The sequence below is a fragment of the Pleurodeles waltl genome, chromosome 12 (genome assembly GCF_031143425.1).
Source record: "Pleurodeles waltl isolate 20211129_DDA chromosome 12, aPleWal1.hap1.20221129, whole genome shotgun sequence".
In the NCBI taxonomy this organism is placed as follows: domain Eukaryota; kingdom Metazoa; phylum Chordata; class Amphibia; order Caudata; family Salamandridae; genus Pleurodeles; species Pleurodeles waltl.
This window is the reverse complement of record NC_090451.1, coordinates 533,951,985-533,978,144: the sequence shown is the minus strand read 5'-3', so window position 1 is coordinate 533,978,144 and position 26,160 is coordinate 533,951,985. Positions and strand designations below refer to the sequence as shown.

At 40.2% G+C, this 26,160-nt stretch overlaps 1 protein-coding gene across 1 annotated transcript in view; it reads right to left on the bottom strand.

Annotated features, from left to right (window-relative positions):
* The window catches only part of AARS1 (alanyl-tRNA synthetase 1), a 328,287-nt gene that overhangs the window by 270,998 nt on the left and 31,129 nt on the right, over positions 1-26,160 (bottom strand). Inside the window, exon 2 of the mRNA XM_069217537.1 lies at positions 8,662-8,825. Coding sequence (XP_069073638.1) covers positions 8,662-8,805 — 144 coding nt within the window. The 5' untranslated portion in view covers positions 8,806-8,825. The remainder of the gene's footprint in view (positions 1-8,661; positions 8,826-26,160) is intronic.

Here is a 26,160-nt window from a genome sequence, read left to right as displayed (position 1 = left end):
AACTTTGGAGGAGGTGTTAATCCGTCCCAAAAGTGACGGAAAAGTGACGGATTTACCACCAGCCGTATTACGAGTCCATTATATCCTATGGAACTCGTAATACGGCTGGTGGTATATCCGTCACTTTACCGTCACTTTTGGGACGGATTAACACTCCTCCAAAGTTAGAATAACCCCCTAACACTTTTCTTAGTCAAGTTTTACTTTAACATTTTTGCAAATCATTGACACTGCTGGTCGGTTTTAGCAATTTGTCTGTATCAGCCCACATAATTAATTTGGGAAAAGGTGGGACAAGTTACTTGCCTTACAGGACATGTAGATTTCGGTTGCATTTTGTCCCATGGACATGATTTAAAAATTTCCACACCCCCGAACCATGTTTAACCACCTATGAGCTAGGCAGGAGAATGCTCGTTTTATGTCTTTCTTCTTCTGACTGTCAGGAGTTCTAGAATTTGAAGATTTCTGTTACAAGTGTTTCTCTTACTGGTTCTAAGTTGCAGTTTATCTTTCAGTTGGATGGTCAATGCAGAATACTTTGCAAATAATGCATGCCATCGTGAATTCGGTTCTGGCTTCCACAGGGAACCAGTGGGGATATTTTAGGAAATGCAGTATATCATCAGATTTTGTAGCTCTTATAACCAGTCTAGCTGCATAATTCAAGCTGACCCTTAAAGGTGCAACAGTGGAATTGAAAAGACCCATTAGAAATGCACTGCCTCCATCAAGATGAGTGAATAACACTTGAAATGCTGATCTGAAATTTGTATGAGGAATGAAGGGATTAAGCTTAGTAATCATATGGAGTTCGTAGGGGGAAGACAATAAGAGGTTGGCAACATGATTAATTAGATTGATGCTCTCGTTGATGATAAAGTCAAGAGACTGGGCATGAAGAACAGGAAAAGGATAAATACTCGGACCCTGTAGCATATGGAGCCCATTTAGAAGTTGGGTGGAGTCACAATAATTATGTGGGCTTCATCTTCAAAAATAGTGAGGTTATACAACTGGTTATGTTTTGAAGTGGATTTTAGGCTCTGTATACCGGCTGGCAGGTACAGCTGAGTATCATCAGAATACTGATGTATGGAAATACTACTGACTTTCAATATAGAGTGCAGGGCCCTATATATACTTTAAAACATTGCAGTGACAGACTGGAGACTTCTGGAACACGATGCTGAAATGGGACACCGTGTTTGATACTCCCAGAGGTCCAATGGATCAACTCAGGGTGCCATGTGCAAACCTATGTGTGGGACAAAAACTACTTGCAAACTTGGGACAGGCATGGAACACTACAGCCTCAGACATGCCGCCCTGGTATCAGTTCCTTAAAACCACAATGAGGCTTTCTTCCCCAACCCCTGATATTCTGTTTTCCCAAAGGCTGGGGCTTTCCGCAAAATGAAGGGGGTTTATGACCTTAGTTCTCTTTACAATTTTCTCTAACTCTGGGCACCGCAAACAACAAGAAAGAGAGGCGCAATAAGGTGAAAACCTCCTAGAAAACGTCCACCATGAGCCTGTGAGAATACAATTGGGCCAATAGTCCACAACCATGAGTTAAACAATGCCATCAAGTAATGAGAAACAGACAAGGACAGACATCCAGCCCCACATCTGGCTGCCTACCAACCTATTGCCTTCTGAGGGGTAAAGTAGTACAATGGAAAAAACGTGCAGTAAATCGTTAGACCACTCATGATTTATTACCAAAGACTGCTTGATATCGCGAGCCAAGAGGCAAGTTGTATTATTTTGATGCCTAGTCTCATGTTTACCAGGAAAGGTGGGGCTGTCCCACATGATATACAGTCACTGAGTTTATCGGACCAATATGCTATCTATCGTTTTATTTTCGTTAGGATAAAAGGCGGTTGGAGTCATCCACAAATACAACTGATGTCTTAAACAACCTTGAAAAATAATACAGAAAGTGTTCAGGCCTACTAGCCAGATCAAAGGTTTCAAATTACCATTCAATACCTGTTTGTCACTGGGCTTTAATGAGTTCCTATTATATGTGCATCCCCCCACACCTCCAGCAAGAAACATACTAATGCCTCTGTCCTGCAGTGAGTAGTTCCGGGTCTGCCAAAATACTTCACAAGCATTACAGCCCTGGAAAAAAATAAAAAGCACACATAAAAGTCCTTCCCATCTTCTGGCTCATTTAAAATCTCCTGCGCCTGTCAAATTTGGGGAATTCCAGTACTACGTAGAACTCAATCTTAGACACAAATGAATGTGGGGATTCAGGACAGTAACAGCTATAGAGACATGATGGTAAAAATACAGCACTTAAATTGACCTCTCTGCAGGACACAATTCAAAATGGTAAAGGGTTGTGTAGTAACTGTTCTAAAGTGGATAAAATCTGTCCAAAAGAATTGTAAATCTGGAAATAAAAAAATGGGTCAGATAATTAATCTACGTGTAGTTATATAGGAGGTGTGTCCTGTGGAATGTTTCCTTTTGCCAATGGGATTCAATATCTAGATGTGCTTATTAGCACAGTTTCTAAAAGAAAACCTACTTAAAATTCAGATCTATGCAGAAGGTACACAGATGTTTTTTGTTTTCAGGCAAATGTCCAAGTCAAATGGGTCAAGACTTCCTTTCGAACTGCCCAAATGACATTTACTTTTAGATTTAAAAAAAAGTCTAGCTCTGGTATAACAGAATTCAGGATGCTTGGTGATGCTAAAGCCATGCTTACATGCTTATTGCACAGTATGACATTCAACATAGGGAACCACCAGAGTCCTATCAAGGAAGCAAAGATACTGTGCATGATCTTTGGCTAACACCACATAGAGATACAAATAAGAAAGACTAGCAAAAGGCCTCATAATAGCACATGTGATCTTGTGTAACGCTCTACACTGGCCTCCTCAAGACACTTGAACAGGCTGCAGTAAGTGCAAAACTAAGCGGCAATGGTGAGATTCAGTCTAAAAAGGAAGTATAACATAAACCCAGCTAATAAAGTATACTTCTGTCTACCAGAGGACTCCAGAATCAAATTAAAGATCATCTGCACCATGTTCTGTCCAATAGAGAATGGGCCAGGCACCCTTCAAATGCTGTTTGAACATGCACGCCTACTAAGAAGCGCCAATTGGCTAGATCACAGTACTCCACGTCAAAACTTCAGGCACAAGCGTTGTAAGGCAGGTCATCTATCGTAGAAACTCCAGAATGCTTGGTAACCATGCCTAAGAGCTGAAGCCAATCATTAGCCCTTCACAAAACTTCAAAAAATGTGGACATCACTACATAACTTGAAACAACAGATTATGGATACAGTGCTCTATTCAGTGTGACCCACTCAGAAATCAAACTGCCTCCAACAACAGGTCCAACTTCGAGCATAGACAGTGAACAAATGTATTATCATATGGCAAAGGAAGAACAAAACAACTGAGGACCCCATGCTACAGAGAACAGGAAACTCTCAATACAATAAAGCAGCAAGCAAGACACCTCTGGACCGGACTGGACTGCATTTTACCTGAACTGCAACTGTCACATAAACTCTGTCCTTTACTAAGCATCTTCTCCTCTGGTTCCCACTCCTTCAGCAAAGGCCGACGCCCAGGTCGAATTCAACTTATTTTGTCCAAATAGCTTCAAGAATTCCAAGCTTAGATTCCAATGACATACATATAATCTCAATCTCTATTTGCCATACCTTTTATTGAGAGATCTAAAGGAGCTTCTATGAGCAGGGCAGCACCATACATAAAACCATAAATAAATGAAGGCCCAGAAGCTCCTTCTCTTCCTCAGACTGTGAGACTTCTGTTTGAGAATCGCTACAGTAAAATAAGCAGTGTTCTGGTCCTTGCTTCATCTAACACAGCTGGGGCGCTCTGCAGGCAAAGGAAGGGATATAACCAGAACACTCGCAGCCTGGGGCATGCCACCATGCCGTACAGAGTGCTACTGCCTGCCCCTAAACACTCGGATGACTTTCTCCCTTGAATCCTTCAATGCTGGCAAAAGTGACTAAGAGGCAAAGATAAACCTACTGCAACAAGATTTTATGTTAATGATAGACAGTGAACAACATAAATACTAACGTCCTATCAGAGCAGTGGCCCAGTTTGCTTACTCTAGAACTAGACCACAGGTTCTGCAGATTGGCACCTCAGTCTCCCTATTCAATACAGAATAACCAATTCAATACAGGTTAACCAAACATGATGAGGACAAACAGGACTGATATTTGATATTTAATTTATTTTTCAAGTCCAACTAAGAGTAGCTAAATTATCCTAGAAGCTGCAGTTTTTAAATCACTAAAGTTAATGACAGCCCTACATAAGATTCCCCCCACCTCACAAAAAAATGTCAGGATGACTTTCAATGCCTGCTTATGTATGACATTTTTCAGAGTTCAATCTTTACTTTTTATTTACCGATTACGCAACAGTAACAAACAGAAAAGCCCTGGGAGTGTGATTTAAAATCAAAAGGTTCAACATTCCCGAAGGTAGGTTGCAGATTTTACCAGTGTCCAAGCGGACTTTATACTCAGAGCTTCAGAAGAGGTAACAGTGACCCATCTTAAACAGTTTCAACCCACTTAAAAAAAAAAAAAGTCAAGGTCACTTGACTTCGTGCTATAGCAAATACTAAAACGTCTTCACATCTTGCCTACTTACATCCAATCCAGAAAATATTTTGCACAGTAAATAAAATAAATTCGAAATAAAATAAAAATGCATTGTATACGCACAAGTGGTGTAAAAGAAGGACACTTCTGGAACCAAGTGGTAGAACTTCCAATAAATCTATTCGTTTGGTGGCTGGCAGTTAATTTAACCAATTCAATTTAACCAACTGCCAATTAAAAAGAAAGCTAAAGTAATAGTACTGGCTCTGGAGTGAGAACTAAGCAACGTGACACCACAATGCACTGGAAGCTCTCCTAGAAATATCCAAACGTCAGCAAAAAATGGCACTCAAGATCATGAAACCATCTACTTTGGAACAATTTTTCAAATACATGTGATTACCCCTGTAAACAGACTGGCATGCTCAGTCAGCTGTTCCATGTCTTAAAAGCGGCTGTAAATGCTTTGCTGGTACAGGCATTGCTGCATGCTGAGCAAAAAGTGTCAGTCATCGTAGCTCTTGGAAGTTCTCACATTGAATAGCTCATTAGATTGAACCATGATTGAGAAACGTTTATTTGTAGATCGGCATCTTGAAACTCGTAGCCAACATTTATTTCTTTTTATAGCATTCTAACTTGTTCAAAGATTTTATAAAGTCTCACTATCCTTATCACAATGAAAAACTCCCAGTGTAGTATATTACCTTTAGTACGCCAACAATCAAAGCACATGCAAGTCTGTATGCACATAAACTTACACTAAAGTAGGCTCATTATTCAGGTTAAATGATTCGAAACAAAGAATTACAATGTTTGTCATCTAAAGTTCATGTCACTTTAAATGCAGCTTTGTCATTCAGAAATAAAGACTCCAAGAGGCTTACAAAGAAAAATGTATTTCTGGCCACACCTGTGGCCGATTCATTTTAACTCGCTTCTAGGGATTAAGTTTGAGTTATAGTAAATACCACAAAAAAAACAAAAAAAAATAATTTTCAAAATTTTTAATAAGATATAAATACATGTGAAGACCACATTATATACAGCAGAAATTAAAGTATCACACAAACGTCAATTAAAAAAAAAACAGGTAGTATGAGTTGGATAGTGTAGATATGGCTCAATATTCTGTGACTCAACTTGCAAAACACCCCAGACTGCTCTAGGTGGCAATACCGGACAGCCAGGTACTGAACCGCACCCACACATAAATGTAAAAATCCATAATTATTTAATGGGATATGCATTTCTATATGATTTGCACATCCACTTAAAGACATTCTGGTGCAATTTTACCTCATATGCTTCCTTAATTGTGCTGAGCCGCCAGTGGACTTTGCTCGTCAGACTTTATTACATTAATGATGTTTCATTCCAATTTTCTTAGCATTTTAAGTGGTCCAAGAAGCAGCGTTACGTTTCCTCAACCAAGTAAACATACAAAGTCACATCTCGTCTGTGTTGTGTTCACTATACTGTAAGTCAAGGAACCAAGTGTTCAGTGTTTCTTTACCACCCAGTGAACACTAATTGCATGTGGAAAGTAATGCATGCAGAAGTATTACAATTAGACTGGATACATGAGGTGAATTTCAACATTGCACCAGGGTTTGGTTTGCTTTCTAATGCAGATATATCTCAACTTTTCTGGGACTGTGCTAGACCTTCTTGCAGGTCACAGCCCCTCCAACAATAGTACTTGCTACGTTTACTATTTGATTTATCACTACAAATCCCACTGAATAGGAATACATTGATCAAAATCTGAAACCAACATTGTTTGACCTCAGTGGAAATGCTACAGTGGGCCGTCATAATCTCTGCCTCGGAAATAAGCTCACAATTTGAATGAGTTACCCACGAAGATTTTGCAAAGCTGTAACATTTATTGTTGTTAATAAGTATTGCATTTATCTACACTATGCTTTTTGAAAAAGCACACTGATGTGGCCCCACCCAAAACAGACTCATAGAAATGTGCCCCACCCAAAATAGACACATAAAAATGAATAAGCATCACACAAACCAAACTTTTCAAGTCACCCATAGAATTTAAAAATAAATAAATCTTGAAATGTGTCTTTAACTAGTGCTGAGGGGGTTTTCTTTGCAGACATTAATTGTATTAGGAGATAACTGAACAATGACTCATTACATTATGCCCTGAGGAGCTCTTTGCATGGTAGACTAGAAGGTTGTAGTGAAATCTGTGTTTTGACCACTGACTTCGTGTTTCACCACTTTGCACCTGGCTTACCTGTCCAGTGTTCACCAGTTACAGATTCTATTTTGTATTCAGTTTAGCCTTAGCTTCATCCTGCCTATTGACTTTATCGTAGCATTAGAAACTGCCATGTTAAAAGCTGCCAGTGATTTTTCACACCGTACACTGTGCATTCTGTTTTGTTTTTGTACTTTTTTTCTCACTAAGGGCTTTGGCTGATAAGAATGTACTCAGACGGCAGGGAACAGCCTGGCTTTGACTTGACATCTTGGTATTGTGGCCAAATCCCAACGTGTTATTTTCAAAGCATACCTAAACTAGCCAGCATTTTTTAAAATATTTCTTGCGCAAGCAGGAGGGGTTTTTCCATAAAGCTCCTTTGGTTTTTTATTTAAGATATAAAAGAGACCCAGATCGACAGTAGGAGATTCAGAGACCTCAATCAGGATTCAGACATCAGATGCCCAATAGATATTTTATTTCCCATGAGGGTAGAGATCGCTCATTCTCGCAGTCGAACGGGGTCATCGGCTTGCTGGCAGGAGAAGGATGAAACACCTAACAGCCCATACAGTGATGCATTTATATTAATTATTTGCTTTGCATTATAATATAGATACATATATTTGCTGTGTACATTACAGTGGAGACTCATTCATGTATGTTTTCATTTCATTGTTGTGACTATTTTTAAACATGTGCTTTCAATATGCTAGTCTCCTTTTAGGAACCTTGCCTATTGAAGTAATAAATGTCTTCTTTGGACTAAGAAGCGCATTCCAGAGGTTTGGCAGTGCATGAGTGTTTCAATGCAGTCATTAGTGAAAAACAAAACAAAGGTTCACAGCACAAGATAGTCCAAGACACAGACATGTGCTGTGCCCAACACCTGTGCTTCTAAAGCTAATGATTACCCAAATATTAAGAAATAATTTGTTGCTAGAAGGTGGGAAAAGACAAAGTAATCACACTCGGAAGCTGAAGCATAAGAGGCGGATGGTAACTGTACAAAAGAAAAATATACACGTCATTTGATCGTTATATGACAATTCATACCTGAAATGTTATTCTTTTACATGTGTAATCATTTTAGCTTTCCAAAACAGATGGAAGAGGAAAATGAAGAAACATTTAAAAATATCACCACCAAATCGAGTGAAGAGCACTAATGTAACAGTATATTCTGACATTTAGTTGAATACAGGTATATGATTAAAGCATGGACTAATTCGGAAATTAGATTCTACCAAGGTGTCCTTCTCAATTTTCTAAAGTTAATCACTAAACTGGGAAAGATTGCTTAAGACAGAGCCCGTTTCTTTTACCATGAATGTCTGCCTATGAAAACAATACCGGTAAACACTCCAAGATCTTCAGATTCAAAAGTTAGATCTGTGTAGTTAAGGAACACGTACTAGAAAAAGACAGCTCATCTGCTAATTTGATACCTAACAAAGTAATTGATACATTCATCGCAAAAAATAAAATTGTGAAGTTTAGTACAAGTGACTTCATTCTTCCAGGTACCGAGAACAATCAGTGGACTTGCCAGAGGATCATGCTAATACAGCTCCATTAGGTTAGGTGGCTGGGAACCACAATGATTCAACCACCTACACTTTTTGAGACACTTACTGTTCCATTCACATTTGGAGGATAATATTGTATTCTATGGTAGATTCTCCTATACACATTTTGGCATTTACATCACATTTTATACCCTGCATGAATTTGGTGGAGAGTGCAGAGTATTACAAAGCCGAAACTCCAGACGGAAAGACAATGTGGGCACTTATCTTACCTGGTTCATACCAGCATTGGCAAACAGCAGTGTCGGGTCATCCATAGGAACAGTCGCTGATGAGTGGACATATGTGTGGCCATTGTCTTTGAAGAAGTCAATGAATTTCTGCCGGATCTGGCTGGCTGTGAGTGTGGATTCCATCGTTATACCAGCGTGCAGTTCTATAGTGAAGGAAACACCAACTTGGGGATAAGGTTTAACAAGCATTTACCCCAACCTTGAAAATAAATTTAGTTCCTTAAGTAAATTCAAAAGACAATGATATCTATTGCAGTAAGGATTCCAAATCCTCTTTTGAAGTCATCTCTAATTTGTGTGATACTGACAGTTTTTAACCCAAAGAGCTACAGCTAAAAAAGAATGATAAAGATATGCCAGATTAAAAATTAAAAATGGACAATGAGGTCCTAAACTGTTAAGGATATGCATAGCTATTTTTTTTTTCACAATGTCAGTTGTGAAAAATTGCACTGAAAATGATCACTGATGTCAAAAAACCTTGCTACAATTCGAGTGGTATTAAGAAGCACTATCAGTTGGCAGTTAGCACTCTGTTACTAAAAATGAAGTTCAGACAGATTATATGGCAATAAAACTAAAAATTAAATTTTCAATTTCAACAAGAGCAGGAATTCAACTCTACGAGGGATAGTTTATTCTGTAAACTTGCTTAGTACAAGGGAAATTGAGAACCAGGAGACATTTCTAATTTGGCAAAGCAGCAGACATAGAATCAGGAGCATATACAATGTTAATGAAAAATATAAGGAAAAAAAGCAATCAACTAAACACTGTAGACGGACTATCAAACACGAGCCAAAAGAGCTTATATATTCCACATGTGTGGGGATCACCGAGCTCACAATAACATGAGCCATAATAATAAATACTCAAAGCGTTCAACAAAACACATTTGTCAGAACATAAATGCAACATCTCACGGGAATCATGTAGTTAGATCTTGCAAAGCTCACAAAAGCACTCTAGTCACACCAAAGCATAACACACAGAATCAACCCAAGCCTTCTATTCTTAAAAAATAAAAATAAAAACCCTCACAAATCACAATACTCTCAGTTATTTCGGACACATATCCAGCAAGTCAGGGCACATAACTATTCCCAGATGGAATGAACCTGTATTGGTAAAGTCCAATGATTATAAACATGAATCATTATAACACACGTATGACCCAACATACACACAAGAGCAACATATCAACCAAGTCTCCACAACAGAGGAGCCAACTAAATACCGGGAGTACAGACCGAAATCTGATACAAGTTGAGGCCAAGGAGTGAAGGAGCCAGGGCTACCATAATGCTGAGAGCCCATAATAATGGCAGAAAACATTATAAACAAATCTCTATAACATAACACTGTTTTATCACTTGGATTCTCCTGTGTGAGTGAACTATCATACTGAGGAATAGGAGGAAAAACGTGGTGGGGCAGACTTCCCAGTGTGGCATGTACATACAATTTTACGTGTAAACTGCAACTCCACCAGGAATAAAAGAAGCACATTTTTATCTACATAGTATTACAGTGGTGACAAGATTTAATGTCCGTGAAAGCCACACACCCGATTCAGGGAGTTCTGGCCAAACATCAATGAGTGGTGCTCGCTGTTGTCTTGCAAGGTGGTTAGCCTGAATAGAGCCCACCACAGTGGCTTGATAAAGTTCTGGAAACCTCATTAGAGATGTAAAGTGGACATCAAAATTACCCAAGCCACTGCTGTAACAAGGAATTTTCTCGATGGCCAGATGAGGCTGAGAAGCTGGATTATTTGCAGTGGGATGATTTGGCAGTATCATGACTTCCAAGGATTCAAGTGCGGCAGTTATCATACACGCTTTAGACCACACATGTCTCAATATGGTGTCTGTACTGTTGGGAGATGGCTGCCCAGAAACAGGTAAAAACAGACCTGTTGATGTCATGGGAAATCATGATGGAGGGTACACAATCGCTGTACCAGGTAATAATTCATTGCTGTTTTATGACCGATAAAAAAATTGAACCTCACTTCTTCTAGTCAAGGAATGTATATACAGTCATTGGAAAAAAAAAAAGGTTACAGGGCCGTTATAGTAAGGTTCACGTTTTACACACAGAAAAACATAAAAATTCAGCAGATACAGTAATACGTATAGCTATAAGTATGTTAAGAAACTATAACACGTGGTCTAAAGTTACTTGATGCCACAAATTATAGTTTCTTCAGATAGGTATAACTATAATTGTTGAATTTCTATGGTTTTGTGTAGGTAAAATGTGAACCTATCTACAACGTCCCTTTGTTGTTTTTTTTTCAGTAAAGTGTATGTTTTTAACATAAGGTAATATATAGTTACGGTAAGTTAATACAACCACAGCTGCATGGGCTGGTCACAGCCTACCATGCCTGTGGCCAGGTTCTGCAGCCAACCCCCCTGCCCCCCTCACCCTCCCACACACACACACACACCTTTGGCTGTGCACTGGGGTAAGTGTGGTTGGTTTGTGAAGGAGTGTATTTTTCTTTCCATTCAGTTTTGGATCTGCAGATCCTTTGCGAAGTTACATTTAGTTCTGGCCTCTTGATATACCTCTGTAAAAAAAATTGTTGTCCAGAAATTTTCATTTGTGATATGTGTTTTTGTATCATTAGAGAAGGAATTTAGCTAGGGTAGAAATTACTAATTCTGGTGGATTTCTTCTGGCCGAAATATAATTCTGGTCGAAAGTAACACCTCGGAGCAACCCTTCTGCCAATTTCCAAAATAGCGGCTTTGTAGTAATGTGATTTAGCCTTTATACTGATAATTTATTTTAATGCTGTATTTGTTTCAGGTTTTCTGTTGATTCAAATTCGTAAACATGAGCGAAGCAGGTGGCAGCAGAGGCTCTTTACCTCCTGGCAGAGTTTTGCTAACTACAAAATCTGAGGCCTCTTTCAACAAAGATAATCCGAAAGAAGAGCTAACATCAACTGTGGCTGGACAGATGAGAGTTTGAGATGCTGCAAAAAAACAGTAAAGAGCATCAAATATTTTATCATTGTAACAAGTGCTACAAGTCGAATACAATAGAAAAAGCCTGGAAAAGATTAATAAAAAAATAGCAGAAACCAGTGAACCACAACAAGAATCTGAGCCTTCCGAGAGAGCGATGACAACCAAACCCAAAGGCCATCCACTTCGAACGATGGCTACCCCTTGCCCACCTCCAACAAGTGATCAGAAAGCAGAGGATCTTCAGTGTGTTATCTGTGGTTTAGTCAGAACAAGGTCCAAAGGGATTGACGAAAGAACCAAGTACAGAGTATGGGAGTCTTAAAGGGCCAACATGTTTTTATCCCCAGCTAGTTTCTTCCAAAATGAAGTTTTCAGCTGAGTAGCTGATCTAAACAGCAAGGTGAATGTATTTGCAGCGGATATGTAAGACCATCCGAACTGCATGCGTGCATACATTCTAAAATATGAATGTAGAGTGAGCTCCCAGCTGCAACATAACCACCAGCCTTCAGTTACGTGTGCACTCATTTAAAATTAAGTTTAAGTTAAGAACTCTTGAGTGCTGGCAATGGGTTTACACTCAGTGAGATCAGAGAAATAATGGTCAACATTGATGAAACTGTACTGATCCACTATAATGAAATTAAGATTTTTTCGGTGAGAATGTACAATGACAGAATTTGTTTTTTTTGGTCAGTCTAACAAAAAGAAGGTGCCACTTGTGGTGTTCTCAGCTGATTTGACTTCTGAAGTTCTTGCATCCACAATAAGATCACAAGATGCAGTAAAATCAACAGGAACTATTTTAAGCAATGTCCTGAAAGATTTAGATTTTGGACTTAACGTCAAATTTTGTCATGCCCCAGAACTCCACAAATCACAGGAGTCAACAAGAATGTCTTAACATGTTTCACATCATTGTTTAATATCTGCAAAGCAAAACTGATACAAACTAAGGTTCTTGGTTCGGAACAGAAACCGACGACATTGAGGATGACTTTGAAGATAAAAGCTAAGAAGTGGAAGCCAATTGCATGAACCGATAGGCTTATGCTGTGCAAATGTACTGGGTTTTCATGTGTTGAGAACTACATCACGGCAAAAAGAAAAAACTCTGCTACACATGATGACTGCCCTCGCAATCTACGACAAGTGCAAAGATAGACAGCTAATCACGTCAATTAATAGGACTGGTGTATCAACAAGTTATAATGACATAGTACGGAGCAGGAACTTGTTAGCAGCTCCTGCTGCAAAATCTTGTGATACGACAGCACACCACTTCCAAGTCACTGTACCAGGAAAGGATTTACAACTGCTGCTCGATAATTTTGCTTTTGAAGATTGCTCGTCTTTGGAACATCCAACACACATGATACTGCCATGGTGCTTTTTCAAGGTTGTACCAATAAAGCAGCTGCTGGAAAACAAGCGGTGTCACCTGTAGGCATAAACAAAAGAAGCTGCAAACTTCTAACCCAACTGCCTTTCCAACATCTGCAAAATCACTACAAGCCATCAACACATCCCAGTCTACAAGAAAGTTTAAGTGGCTGAGGACATGGATCTTCTTCTACCTGATGCCGCTGTCTGCAAAGCTAATTTAACTGAATTTATTCAATTGTCTATTCGGTGCGGACTGAAGGATAAAGAAAAGCCAGTTCATCTGTAGGCTGGAACTCATGCTCTGATCTCCCAGAATACGGTTTCACTGAAGAAGGTTGGGGTTTTACCAGTACTACCATTTCCAGTCACAAACTACGCAACAGTATACACAGCTCTTAAAATTTTTCCAAAATGTGCATGCTCAGCTTGAATACCTATCATGTCAATTTTACGCGAAGAAGGTGTTTTCCGTATTCTAGCTGACATTTTTGTGAGCAATCCAGTAGAACTTGATGAGCTTTTATTTTCACATGACAAAAGTGAACAGTGTGACCAGCGCTCCAATACCGCTGATCAAGTTCACGCTGTTGTGCCAGTTTGTGCTGTGAGCGCCATGCTTGGCGTGGAGCACGAAGGGGAGAGACAAAAGAAATAGTTCACCCACACTGAAGTATATTGCCAATCGTGCAATAATCCATGTAACAAAGCCAGTCTGCAAGGCATGACAAAACAACCTCAAGGTGGGACAAATTTGAAGCATTTACCAATGATATCAAGTGATTTTTTAAAGGCAAGCCCACAAACGAGTGAAAGTGATGGGCATGGCATGGGTGTTGTTAAAAGCCCACAATACTAACAGGTCAAAGCGCTTGTGCTCAACCTATGAACAGAAGTACTTCTGAGGCCAGGCGGCGCAGATTACCCTCCCCCCCCCACCTACCCCCCAAAAAAAAACAAGTAACATAACAGAGCAACAGCCAATAGGTAAAGGGATCCGGGGGTCAAAAAAAGCTTGGGAACCACTGCCCTAGGGCATCAGAGGCCAATCTTTGCTTTTTGGATTTTTTTGGGCATCCCAATGCCCACTCAGGGCACCCACAATATATTCCCATGGCAGAGTGCAGGGGAAGCCCCAAAGCCACTGCTGCCTCTGCCAGCTCTCGGGCCAGCACCTATACCTGTGATACTCATAGTACAGCCCGGGGGCCGCATGCGGCCCTTCTGACCTTTACTTGCGGCCCCCTGGTTAACAGCATCACTGAGCTGCTGTTTACTCGACTCAGCACTGCCATTAAAAAGATGTTGAATAAACAAGCAAGCATTTATATAGGGTGAATTGAAGTTTAAAAGAAAAGGAAAAAGCTAGGGTGTCCTGCACAATGTAACATCAGAAACACATTCATTTTTAAAGACATATTTGCAAAAAACTTGTAAAAGCATTATCAAATCTGTTCAAAATTCAAAAACTGTATTTCATTAACACGTAGAACCATTTCGCCTTTGTACACCAGAATATAAGTGATGTTTTTCAAACAAGAATCTAGAAATATTCACTCTTGCTCCCCACCCTGACAACAATGCAAAAGGTGAGCTAGGAGGCAAGTCAGTTCTTATGTACACTCTTTGTGTGGCCTGGGGTTCTATTTTACACGAACATTATAGTTTCAAAAACACAAGAAGGTTTTGTGCAGCACACACCATGAAGTCATGTATTTTGAGGTTCTCATATGTGATAATAAACACAAAGCAAGAAAAGTGAAATACAACATTTGGCTCGGTTCAAGCAATTGGTTAAGTAGAGAAGCAGCGATCATTCCCATCTTTATGGTTTCACATTGTGCTATTCAGGCACTAGATGTATACAGTTCGCTTCCTCTACCCTCACATTACTGCCAACCCCTGACCACCACTCTGCTGGCATCAATGCGGCCCTTGGTCACATCACAGACCAAACTTTGTGGCCCCCATGAGAATGTTTCTGAGTACCCATGACCTATACTGTGTGCCCACACTTTTTTTTTTAAGTGGATGCCCAGCGCCCACCAAGAGCATCCAAATTATATTCCCATGTTGGGGGTGCGGGGGAGCCCCTCAGGCCTCCCTTGGCTCCCCAGTCAGCATCCATTATTGGGTCCCAACAGGAGCAGACTTTTTTTTTGTTTAAAGTGAAAGCATCAATGCTCTTCCAAGGGCACCCATGATTTCCAAGATGTTGGGGTTTGCGGGGACAGCCTCGATTACCTGAGGGCTCCCAATCAGGCACCAATTTGAGTGCTGGCCGTTTCTTTAACTGCTTCCACCTGGGTGCAAGGTTTTGCTTCCTGCCTGGTAAAATGTGGGCATGGAATGCCTGCACTCTCTCAGGCATGGAAAAGCAGCAGTGTGCAAGGGGACATTATTAATATATATATTCACTGAAAAAACACAAAAAAAGTTACAGGGGCGTTATAGTTAGGTTCAGAATTTACTCACACAAAACCATTGAAATTCAGCAGTTACAGTTATGGGTAACTCAATTAACTAGAACTGGTGCACCCTAAGGTAGCTCATGCGCCCGCCATTACTTTTTTTGTGCAAGTAAATTCAGAACCTAACTAAAATGTTGTGTAATCTTTGTTTTTTCAGTGAATTGCTATAGTATTTTTTTTTAGCACGCGCTAGCCCAGCAGACAACCGTCCTACATGCACCCAAACCCAAGCTGTGCACTGCCTTCAGCCATGCACAGCATGACTTTGGGTTCAGTGGGTGTTTTTTTCTTCCAAGCTTTCTCTGGATCCACCAGTGGAACCGAGGGTTTACAGATACGTGGACCCACCTGTGGATCGGACAAAAAAAAAAAAAAAAATATATATATATATATATATATATATATATATATAATAATAATAATAATAATAATAATAATAGGGCAATTTTTTGCCCACAAGGGGACCCCTCTATGTGTCCTATGGGGTCAGTGTACCTCTATCCTTACCCCTTTGTGTTTGCACTATAACCTTCCCACTCCCCCAGTTGATGCGACTAACAAAATGGTGGCAACTACTTTTCTGTCAGGTTGCAGCCAGCCAATCAGGGTCTTGCTTTTCCCTCGGATCCACAAATACAGATCTGCGTCCCTATATAGCTATTTTATTTTTATTTTATTTTTTAACTCTTAATATATCAGAAACTACTGAATGGATTTACACCAAATCACAAAAAGCGTAATCTGCGTACCAAGATCTACCTTTCTGCCACATTTGGTGAAATTCCGTTAAGCAGTTTGGGCTGTAGGTGTGTCTAAAGATCCTAAGGCAAATGAATGGGGAAAACATGTTTTGGGACCCCCTTTTTTCTCAGCGCCCGCTTGACGGATCACCCCAAAACTCAAGACAGCAGCTGAGCTGAGCAAAGTATAGGTTGTGAAGATTCGTCAAGCGGTGCCAAGGTTATTGGTAAAACAAAAAACATTCTTCCTGTGTAAACTAGGTCCTAACTATAGTCAGTAGGATAGATTATATGGAAAATGTCACTTACCCAGTGTACATCTGTTCGTGGCATGAGACGCTGCAGATTCACATGCTGTGCATATCCCGCCATCTAGTGTTGGGCTCGGAGTGTTACAAGTTGTTTTTCTTCGAAGAAGTCTTTTCGAGTCACGAGATCGAGGGACTCCTCCCATTTCAGCTCCATTGCGCATGGGCGTCGACTCCATCTTAGATTGTTTTTCCCCGCAGAGGGTGAGGTAGGAGTTGTGTATATAGTAACAATGCCCATGCAATGGAGTAAGTATGTATGTACATAATGTGACTAAAAGTGTTATATTTACAAATTTTCAAATGTACAAGTTTAATATTAGTCAACTTGTAACGGCTACAGGCTCCCGGGGAGGTGGGAGGGTCCATATGAATCTGCAGCGTCTCATGCCACGAACAGATGTACACTGGGTAAGTGTCATTTTCCGTTCAATGGCATGTGTAGCTGCAGATACACATGCTGTGCATAGACTAGTAAGCAGTTATCTCCCCCAAAGCGGTGGTTTAGCCTGTAGGAGTTGAAGTTGTCTGAAATAATGTTCTTAGTACTGCTTGTCCTACTGTGGCTTGTTGTGTTGTTAACACATCCACGCAGTAATGTTTAGTAAATGTATGAGGCGTAGACCATGTGGCTGCCTTACATATTTCTGTCATTGGTATATTTCCTAGAAAGGCCATTGTGGCGCCTTTCTTTCTAGTGGAGTGTGCCTTCGGTGTAATAGGCAGTTCTCTTTTAGCTTTAACATAACAGGTTTGAATACATTTAACTATCCATCTGGCAATGCCTTGTTTGGATATTGGATTCCCTGTATGAGGTTTTTGCTAAGCTACAAACAATTGTTTTGTTTTGCTAAACTGTTTAGTTCTATCAATGTAGTACATTAGAGCTCTTTTTATGTCTAATGTATGTAATGCTCTTTCAGCTACAGAGTCTGGTTGTGGAAAAAACACTGGGAGTTCCACAGCTTGGTTTAAGTGGAACGCAGATATAACTTTTGGCAAGAATTTGGGATTTATGCGTAGAACCACTTTATGTTTGTGTATTTGTATAAAGGGTTCTTGTATGGTAAAGGCTTGTATTTCACTCACTGTTCTGAGGGATGTAATAGCTATTAGAAAGGCTACTTTCCAGGTTAAGTATTGCATTTCACAAGAGTGCATGGGTTCGAATGGTGGACCCATGAGTCGCGTTAATACAATATTGAGGTTCCACGAAGGAACTGGTGGTGTTCTTGGTGGAATCATCCTTTTTAGACCCTCCATAAATGCTTTTATGACTGGAATTCTAAATAGTGAAGTTGAATGTGTAATTTGCAGATATGCTGAAATTTCTGTGAGATGTATTTTAATGGACAGAAAAGCTAAGTTAGATTTTTGTAAGTGTAGCAAGTAGCTTACAATGTCTCTTGCGGACGCGTGTAATGGTTGAATTTGATTATTTTGACAGTAATAAACAAATCGTTTCCATTTATTTGCGTAGCAATGTCTTGTAGTAAGTTTTCTAGCTTGTTTGATGACCTCCATACATTCTTGTGTAAGGTCTAGGTGTCCGAATTCTAAGACTTCAGGAGCCAGATCGCTAGATTGAGCGATGCTGGACTCGGGTGTCTGATCTGCTGTTTGTGTTGAGTTACCAGATCTGGTCTGTTTGGTAGTTTGATATGAGGCACTACTGACAGGTCTAGTAATGTTGTGTACCAAGGTTGTCGTGCCCAAGTTGGTGCTATTGGTATTAGTTTGAGTTTGTTTTGACTCAATTTGTTTACAAGATACGGAAGGAGGGGGGGAGAAGAGGGGGGAAAACGTAAGCAAATATCCCTGACCAACTCATCCATAACGCATTGCCTTTGGAGTGAGGCTGTGGGTACCTGGATGCGAAGTTTTGGCATTTTGCGTTTTCTTTTGTTGCGAATAGGTCTATTTGCGGTGTTCCCCACTTTTGGAAGTAGGTTTGCAGTATCTGTGGATGAATCTCCCATTTGTGGATCTGTTGGTGATCTCGACTGAGATGGTCTGCCAATTGGTTTTGAATTCCTGGGATGTATTGCGCTATTAGGCGAATGTGATTGTGATTCGCCCAATGCCAAATCTTCTGTGCTAAGAGACGCAGTTGTGATGAGTGTGTGCCTCCCTGTTTGTTTAAGTAATACATTGTTGTCATGTTGTCTGTTTTGACAAGAATGTGTTTGTGGGGTATTAGCGGTTGAAATGCTTTCAACGCAAGAAACACTGCTAATAGTTCTAGCTGATTTATGTGAAGTTGTTTCTGCTGAGTGTCCCATTGTCCCTGGATGCTGTGTTGGTTGAGATGTGCTCCCCACCCTACCATGGAAGCATCTGTTGTGATTACGTATTGAGGCACTGGGTCTTGGAAAGGCCGCCCTTGGTTTAAATTTACAGGATTCCACCATTGAAGCGAGGTGTGTGTTTGGCGGTCTATCAACACTAGATCTTGAAGTTGACCCTGTGCTTGTGTCCATTGTGTTGCTAGGCACTGTTGTAAGGGCCGCATGTGTAATCTTGCGTTTGGGACAATGGCTATGCATGAGGACATCATGCCTAGTAGTTTCATCACTAATTTTACCTGATACTTTTGGTTTGGGTGCATGCTTTGTATTACGTTTTGGAATGCTTGTACCCTTTGTGGACTTGGAGTGGCAATCCCTTTTTTTGTGTTGATTGTTGCTCCCAAGTATTGTTGTATTTGACACGGCTGTAAGTGTGATTTTTGGTAGTTTAGTGAGAACACTAGTTTGTGAAGGGTTTCTATGACGTATTTTGTGTGTTGAAGACACTGTTTCTGGGTGTTGGTTTTGATTAACCAATCGTCTAGATACGGGAATACGTGTATGTGCTGTCTTCTGATATGTGCCGCTACTACTACAAGGCATTTTGTAGATACCCTTGGTGCTGTTGTTATTCCGAATGATAACACTTTGAACTGGTAATGTACTCCTTGGAATACAAACCTTAAGTATTTCCTGTGTGAAGGATGTATGGGTATATGGAAGTACGCATCTTTGAGATCTAATGTCGTCATGTAGTCTTGTTTGAGCAAGGGTATTACGTCTTGAAGTGTTACTATGTGAAAGTGATCTGATTTGATGTAAAGATTTAGTGTTCTGAGATCTAAGATGGGTCTTAGAGTTTTGTCCTTTTTGATTATGAGAAAGTACAGGGAGTAAACCCCTGTCCCTTTTTGATGACTGGGTACTAGTTCTATTGCCTCTTTTTGTAACAACGCTTGGACTTCTAGCTGTAACAGATCCATGTGTTGTTTGGACATGTGTGTTTTTGGCGGCACATTTTGTGGTAATTGTAGGAATTCTATGCAATAGCCATGTTAGATGATGGCTAGGACCCACGAGTCTGTTGTTATTTCCTCCCAATTTTGGTAAAAATCTGTTAGTCTCCCCCCCACTGGTGTTACATGTAGGGGATTTGTGACACTGAAGTCACTGTTTGTTTTGAGGGGTCTTGGGACTTTGCAACTTCCCTCTAGTCTTAGGGAACTATCCCCCTCTGTATTGTCCCCGAAAGCCTCCTCTCTGATACTGGCTCTGGTATGTGGGCCTGGTTTGTGAAGTTGAGTGTTCTGTTGTTTGAGCCCAAAACCCCCCTCTAAATTGTGTCTTTCTAAAAGTGCCTCTGCTCTGTATCTTTTTTCAACTTCTCGATAGCAGTGTCCACTTCCGCCCCAAACAACTGCTGTCCATTAAAAGGCATATTAAGCACAGCCTGTTGGATTTTGGGCTTGAATCCTGAGGTGCGCAGCCATGCATGTCTCCGAATTGTCACTGCTGTATTTACAGTTCTTGCAGCTGTGTCTGCTGCGTCCATTGCTGAACGTATCTGGTTATTTGAGATACTTTGGCCTTCTTCTACCACCTGTTGTGCACGTTTTTGGAATTCTTTGGGCAGATGTTCAATAAAGTGTTGCATTTCATCCCAGTGGGCTCTGTCATATCTTGACAGCAAAGAACGTGAATTTGCAATGCGCCATTGATTGGCTGCTTGTGCTGCCACTCTTTTTCCCGCTGCGTCAAACTTGCGACTTTCTTTGTCAGGTGGTGGTGCATCTCCGGAGGTGTGTGAATTCGCCCTTTTAAGTGCTGCGCCAACTACTACGGAGTCCGGTGTCGGATGCTGCGTAATGTACATAGGGTCTGTTGGTGGAGGCTTGTACTTTTTCTCCACCCTAGGAGTAATAGCCCTGCCTTTCACGGGTTCTTGAAATATTTCTTTTGTGTGTTTCAACATTCCCGGTAGCACTGGAAGACTCTGGTACGGACTATGTGTGGATGACAGAGTATTAAATAAAGAGTCATCCTCGATAGGTTCAGCGTGCAGTGTGACGTTGTGAAAAGCAGCTGCTCTGGACACCACCTGCGTGTAAGCAGTACTGTCTTCAGGTGGTGATGGTCTTGCTGGGTAACAGTCAGGACTGTTATCTGACACAGGCGCATCATAAAGATCCCATGCATCTGGGTCATCTTGGCTCATGCTTGTGTGTGTTGGAGACTGCACCATCGGTGGGCTAGCGATTGGTGATGATTGCGGTGAGCGTTGAGGTGATGGTGGCGGAGTTACTTGTTTTGCCACCTATACCTGTGGTGGTTTATCCTTCTCTTGGAAAGCCAGCTTCCTTTTCATCCTTATAGGAGGGAGAGTTCTTATCTTCCCTGTATCCTTTTGGATATGGCGCCTTCTCTGTGTATAATCTGGCTCCCCTGCCTCTAGTTCCTGTCCGAATTTATGGCTTTGCATTTGTGTGGAAAGCCCTTGCTCCTCGGTGTAGGAACTTGTTTTCGGCTCCGAAGCAGGATGTTTCAGGATCAAAACCTTTTCCACCATCTTTTTCGGCTCCGAAGCCACTTTTTTGTGTTTCGGTGTTCCGATCTCTCGGTGCCGAGTCGTCTCGGTGCTGGTATCTCGATGTCGAGATTGTTCTGACCCGGTGTCTCCGGGTCGAGTCTTTTCTGTGCCGGTATCTCGACCGGAGTCGGATGACTTCGACACATGCGTGCCCTTTTTCGGTGCCGACGGACGGTCACCGATTTTTTGGGTTAAGCCATGGCCTGCGAACTCGAAAAAGACCAGACGGTTGAAACGCGTCGTTCGTTTTATCTTTCCAGCTTGAATTTGAAATAAACGCTAGAATTATCACCCCTAATGGAGTGCACTGCTAATCTTTGATTCAATATATATATATATATATATATATATAAATATATATATATATATATATATATATACATACACACACACACACACACACACACACACATACATATATATATATACACACATTTCACTTAAAAAAATATATATATATATGTTATAGGGGCCTTATAGGTAGGTTCTGAATTGAACAAAACCACAGAAATTCAGCAGTTATATTTAGCTGAAGTAACTATAACTCGTGCCCTAAGGTACCTATAACTCGTATCCCCGCCATGCAGTTATCTCATCAATAATTTTACTGCTAATGTTACATTGATATGATCAATGATGTTATGAAGGATTTAATGAGTGATGTAATACCTGGGGTAATTAGCAGCGTATGTTGAGGGCACAAGTTAGTTACCTAGGGGCATGTGTTTTCATTTTAGAATTATGCCTCGGGAGGTGGTGGTTCCCGGGGTCCGCGCAGACCCCTTCCATTATGTTTCATTCTGCCTCGGAAAGGTGGTGCTCCCCGGGGCTTCTCAAAGCCTGTGCAGCTTCCGCCCTTTCTAAAAAAGAAAAGTCCCGGGGAGGTGGATTTTCTTAATTTCTCTAAAACTACTGAACGGATTTACACCAAATGACAGAGCGTGCTTTCTGGACCAAAAGCGACATTTCTGCCAAATGTGGTGTACTTCCCTCCAGCGGTTCAGGCTGTAGTCAAATTCCCTATGGAAATTAAAAAGGAAAAGTTTACTTTCTTTTTACCCCCTCCCCCTTTTTTCTCTGCCCCTACTTGACGGGTTACCCCAAAACCTGAGTTCGGGGGATTAATGAGGGGGCCAACGCTGGATTTCTCAGATAAGATGCGCCTTTACAATATGGAAACGAGGCAAAGGGGAAAAGGCAAACAGAACAAAATGAACACAAGAGCGCAAGGAAGTCAAAAAGGAAGAGGAAAGGGAAGCGAACAATAAATATCAAGGAGTTGGAACAACAAGAGGACTTAGTCATCAATCTGTCCTCTAGAACACTAGAAGATAAACATATCAAATTATTAAATAAAGGGTTGACTTTTTGCCCCATAGTAGGAATGGACCTTGCTACTGCAAGGATTGACCTATACAGATTCTCAAGAAAGTTAAAACTAAAAAAGTACTTTGCATCAAGAAATTTATACAAGTGATGAGAATTCATATTGGGGAGACGGAACAACTTAGAAGCCTCATGGAACAGGAAGGAGAATCTAATGATGATGTTGGGCAAGCTAACGAGCATGTTTTATCGGACCAAGAATTATGCCAAACTATCGGCATTGCAACAGATTGCAAAGTTTCTAGTGGTTGTAAACCCAAGTCATGATTTTGTCCTCAACTCCCTAGGGGAAACAAGATAGATTTGTTCCAAGAAGTGATGGTAGAAGGATTGATGAGTCGCTTCAAAAAAAACCAAACAAACAGACAGACTAATATGATACAAGAATATTGGGAAGCATTGAAGGACTTGAAAAATGATGAAACAATCATTATTAAAGCATCAGATAAGGAAGGCAACGCTGTGATCCTGGACCGCACAAAATAAATATAGGAGGCAATGAACCAACTTAATGATAAAACAAGTTATATTAAACTTAGTGATAATCCTATGGTTGAGAATTTGGTGGAATATCATGATAAAATTGAAAAAGTGGCAAGATGCAGGCCTCTTGGAAGAAGAGGAAGTGAAGTATTTAAAGATACACCATCCTACGATTTCAACGATATACTTCTAGACGAAAATACACAAGAATAAAATAAATCCACCAGGACGGCCAATTGTAAGCTCTATAGGATTGCTACTAGAGAATACTTCAAGGTTTGTAGACATTTTTCTGTTTCCCTATGTTCCCTCCTACTTAAAAGACTCTATGGGCTTTAACAGGATTAATAAAATCCCTTGAAAGAAAGAATATATTATGGCAACAATTGATGTGGTTTCCCTCTTTACCTCTATAAGGCATGAAGATGGCCTGGAGGCTTGTAATTTTTTTCTGAGAGCAAGGTCTATTGGATTATTGGAGCACACAGAAATGATCTTGGAAATGTTACAGTACTGTCTGACTCATAACATTTTTATTTTTGATGGTCAATATGGTCTACAAAAGAGAGGGACAGTAATGGGTACTTCTTTTGTACCAACGTATGCCAATCTTGTTATGGGATGGTGGGAAGCAGAAACCTTTTGGTGTAACAATAATGAAGAAAATCTAAGCAAGTGATATTATGGGTCCGGTACATTGATGACCTGTTTCTGATTTGTGAAGGAGAACAAGAAGCATTAGAGGAATGTATTATCTCCTTCAATTAAATCCACAACAGTTAAAATTCACATATGAAATTAGCACAACAAGTATTACCTATCTGGATATCAATGTCTTAGTTAAAAATAACACACTATGTACGCAGCTCCACAGAAAGCCCACAAGTGTCAACAGTCTGCTGCATGGCAACAGCGGTCATTCTCGAGCTCTCAAATGGAGCATACCATGTGGAGAATGCCTCAAGGTTAGGCGAAACTGCTCAGATGAATCTGCCTTTGAGAGATAACTGGAAGTCATGTATGTACGCTTCGTACAAAGAGGATACCTGGATACTGTTTTGAAGGATGCAATGAGAAGGGCAAAAAAAGTAAACAAAACACATTTTTAATAACCAAGGAAAAAGAAATCCTCTGATAGATGAGAATGATGAAATCAGATATATTATGAGATTTGACACCGCTAGTCCTGAGATTAAGAAGTTGCTAAATAAGAACTGGAACTTATTGCGGTTAGATGAAACATTTAAAAAAAACACTGCAAGTTCACCCACAAATAACATATAAAAAGGGATCTTCCCTAGGGGAACATCTGTCCAAGAGTTACATGGTTCCACAAAAAAAGACAGGTCTTAAACTGGTTGGAACAGAAGAAATTTGGGTATGTGGAAAATACAAGGCATGCTCATTTGGAAAGAACACATCCAACTTTCAAACATATAATGGAAAAACAATAATAAAAACAAATCAGAGAGAATTACATGTCAGACAACATATGTGATTTATGTATTGGAATGCGGAAGTGGAAGAAATATGTGGGGAGCGCTGTGAACAAATTAAAACTCAGCATACTCCAAGATCTTAGAACAATCAACAATAAAGATATGAAACATTCCATGGAGAAGCACATTTGGGAACAACACAATGGAGAAGACACAGGACTATATTATTACGGGATACAACCCATAAACCCCAACTCCAGAGGTGGGAATCAAGAACAACAATTGTGAAGAATGGAATCAAGATGGATAATCTTAATGGCTACTGAGAATCCTTGGGGGTTGAATGCAGAACTACATGTCCATCTGTGACATGGGATGGAAAACAATTGTCCGTTATCAAGTGCTCATGTGTTGTGAACACTGGATCTGAACACAAGAAAAAAAAAAAACAAGATGATTTGACTTCACTAGGGAATCTATTTTTAAATATTACTTTCATACAAGATCGGTATTAGGTTAAGTAAATCTGTTTAATAGAGAAATAGCACTTTGATTCAGTAGGATTATTGGAACATTCGGTTAAAGAAAAAAATTGGAATATATTAAAACAAACAAAATGTTTTTCTTTTTCTGTAGAAACCAGTAAAACACAATAAGATAGTAGGCACACATGGAAAATATGGTACTTTACCAACATTTAAGTTCCATTATAGCGACACTATGCCCCATACTATATGACAATTACAAACTATTTTTGGATGAATTAACTTGCAGTATAAGACTTCTTTGTTTTCAACTGTCTTTATTGGTCACATTAGGGGGACAGCACTAACCCACAGGGTACCCCAGACCAAAAAAAAAAAACACCTTTCTACAGTTAATTTGGGAGGTATAAAAAGATGAGTCATATTTAAGAAATTAATAGGCTAATATGTGGAGCAATCAGCATCCAGTGAAATGAGAATCAGGAATATATGCATAAATATTCGTGAAGAGGTACTTTACCAAGACTTTTGCTGCCAGTATTATAATATTTCTTCTTCTGTTTCACACCATAGAAAGCAGCAATGAGTGCCCATATTTCAAATTCTATAGGTTTAATTACACTTCCATATAAGTAGAATGAAAGAGATAAAGGGGAATGTAAAGAAATGCCTCCTTGGCATGGTTGCCCCCTGACTTTTTGCCTTTGCTGATGCTATGTTTACAATTGAAAGTGTGCTGAGGCCTGCTAACCAGGCCCCAGCACCAGTGTTCTTTCCCTAACCTGTACTTTTGTATCCACAATTGGCAGACCCTGGCATCCAGATAAGTCCCTTGTAACTGGTACTTCTAGTACCAAGGGCCCTGATGCCAAGGAAGGTCTCTAAGGGCTGCAGCATGTCTTATGCCACCCTGGAGACCTCTCA